This window comes from Cebus imitator, unplaced genomic scaffold, assembly GCF_001604975.1.
Source record: "Cebus imitator isolate Cc_AM_T3 unplaced genomic scaffold, Cebus_imitator-1.0 Scaffold87, whole genome shotgun sequence".
NCBI lineage: Eukaryota > Metazoa > Chordata > Mammalia > Primates > Cebidae > Cebus > Cebus imitator.
In genome coordinates this window covers 2,410,086-2,412,595 of record NW_016107402.1, presented here as the reverse complement: position 1 = coordinate 2,412,595, position 2,510 = coordinate 2,410,086, and the positions used below count along the sequence as shown (strand labels likewise).

Below are 2,510 nucleotides of genomic sequence, written 5' to 3'. Positions count from 1 at the left end.
TTCTGATCCCAAGAAGGAGAGATTCTTCAAATTTGAGGTTAAATGTCAAAGTGTGTCACTTTCTATAACAGAATAGAGATTTATTACCTTGTGTCCAAGATGCCATCAATTACAGGATACACAATTGATTAAAAACAACTTTTTGAGAGGCAGTAAAAAACTACAATTGCATTAATTAACCCATTAATTGCAAGATATGTTCTGATTTCAGAATCATTAAAATGTGAAGAAATGCCTATCTTGCAATTGAAAAAAAACCTGTAATAATAATAATGTTAGCTCCTAGGCTGGGCACCATGGTCCATGCCTATAATCCCAGCACTTTGGGAGGCCAAGGCAGAAGAATCACTTAAGGCCAGGAGTTCAAGACCAGCCTGGGCAACACAGCGAGACCCCATCTCTCCCGGCTACTCTGGAGGCTGAGGAGGGAGAATCCCTTGAACCCAGGAGCTGTGAGCATGCCACTGCCCTCCAGCCGAGGTGACAAAGATTCTATCTCAAAAAAACGAAAAACAAAAAACAAAAAAAAAAAGAATCCTGGTTCCCATTTATTAAGCATCTCCTGGGTGCCAGGCACTATAATCAAGGTGTTTTCCTAAGCCCTTCACTTGTTATAGTGCCCCAGTGCGGCGCCGGTTATCATGTCCACTTCATGGTTTGGAAACTGAATATGAAGAGGTTGAGTCATTTTTCCAAGGCCACACAGCCAGGAAGCAGGGCTTGGATGGTAGGACTTCTTAATTCCAGATACTTTCTCTTTTTGGTAGGTTGTTCTCCAGGCTAAGGAGTCAGAGATGAGATCTCCGTAGAATAGAAATGGGTTGTGAACGTGGTACTTTGAACACGTCTTGAACCTCTGAAGGTGACCAGGAAGGTCATAGATAACATTGATAGAGCTGGAATCCAATTAATCTCCAAATATTGGTCCTTGGAGGTAAGGTATTAACAGGACAGTCAAGGTTGCTGAGAATCCAGATAAAGGGGAGCCAAGAACTGAGACAGAGTCAGGGTTGCCCCAGTCCAGGGTGGGAGAAGGAGCCTGCTGAGCCCCCAGGATCGTTCCAGGCCCACGGACAATGCAACAAGCTCTTAGGCTAGAGGCCACTATTCTGCAGCGTCACCCTGTTCCTTCACTGACTCTTTACTAATGCAGCAGAAATCTTTTGGGAAGAATTTAGTTCTTCTTGCAATCTTTCTTCAAGAGGGAAAAATGTGCTAAGCAGTCATCATTAGTCAGCAGGCAGACATCTAGTACTAGAACAAGTTATAGATTAACAAGGTTTTCTGGTTAGTCAGTCCAAGTTAGTTCCCCTGTGCCTGGTTATGGGATTGGATGTTTTGCTCTGGGAAGCTGTGGATACGGCGCTTATTCTGATATGAACCCCGTGACAGATCATATTGCGATGCTCTCAGCAGTGCTCCCTGACACCCGGCTCCTGGGCTATCTGTCTGTTGGTCTATCTGTCTAACTATAGCGTGGGGGAAAGCCAAGCCCACATGAGTGGATTCCCAACATAGCTCTACTTCATCAGATGACAAAAGAATGTTCTGGAGCTTTTTGGTGGGGTGGCAGAGGGGATGTGGACATAGTTGGGGTAGGGCAGGGGAGACGAGGTTGAAAATTGCTGGAAGCATCAGAAATTGCGTAAAAGATGTTTCTGTTGACCTGACCAGGAGAAACTCATTGTCAAGCTGCCAGAGAGTGTGCCTCTGGGGCTTGACTCTGGAGAGGCTCTTTGGACAGTAGTGGAGATAGCACCAGGGTAGAGGTCACCGAGTCTCCACGTGGACGTCAACAGGGCTGAAGGTCACAGTCGCAGGCTGTTGGCTGCCGTTGTTGTTTGGGCCCATGGCAGAAGGGGCAGTTGGCTTGGGGCCCTTGGGCTCCAGTTCCCGCCTCGTCCTCATTTTCCTGTAGGGAGATAACGTGCACCTGGTTGAGTCTTTCCCCTGATATGCTGTGGGGAATGGGCTCTGTGACTACAGTTTTGGCCAAGAGATTAATGTAGATTAATGCAGACATTAAATCACGTTGCTTACTTGCTGCCACATAATTTTACAACTGGAAGGGACCACAGGAATCAGCTAGTCTGCCCTTCAATTTGTACTTTTTTTTTTTGAGATGAAGTCTCACTCTGTCACCCAGGCTGGAGTGCTGTGGCAGGATCTCAGCTCACTGCAACCTCCAACTCCCAGGTTCAAGCAATTCTCCTGCCTCAGCCTCCTGAGTAGCCGGGACTACAGGCATGTGCCACCACGCCTAGCTAATTTTTGTATTTTTAGTAGAGATGGGGTTTCACCATGTTGACCAGGATGATTTCAATCTCCTGACCTCGTGATCTGCCCACCTTGGCCTCCCAAAGTGCTGGGATTACAGGCTGAGCCACTGCCCTTCAATTTTTTAACTTAGACCAGATATTTAATTTTCTTTCTTTTTTTTTTTTTTTTAGAGATAGAGTTTCTCCATGTTGGTCAGTCTGGTCTCGAACTCCCAATCTCAGGTGACCTGC

The 2,510-nt window shown here is 46.3% G+C and overlaps 1 protein-coding gene across 2 annotated transcripts in view; it reads right to left on the bottom strand.

Moving 5' to 3' along the window:
* Positions 1–471: 471 nt before the first annotated feature.
* LOC108308673 (non-compact myelin associated protein) overlaps positions 472–2,510 on the bottom strand; it is a 52,488-nt gene continuing 50,449 nt past the window's right edge. For both annotated transcript variants that reach the window (XM_017534578.2, XM_037740738.1), the window contains one exon: positions 472–1,912. In XM_017534578.2, coding sequence (XP_017390067.1) covers positions 1,771–1,912 — 142 coding nt within the window. In that variant the 3' untranslated portion in view covers positions 472–1,770. The remainder of the gene's footprint in view (positions 1,913–2,510) is intronic.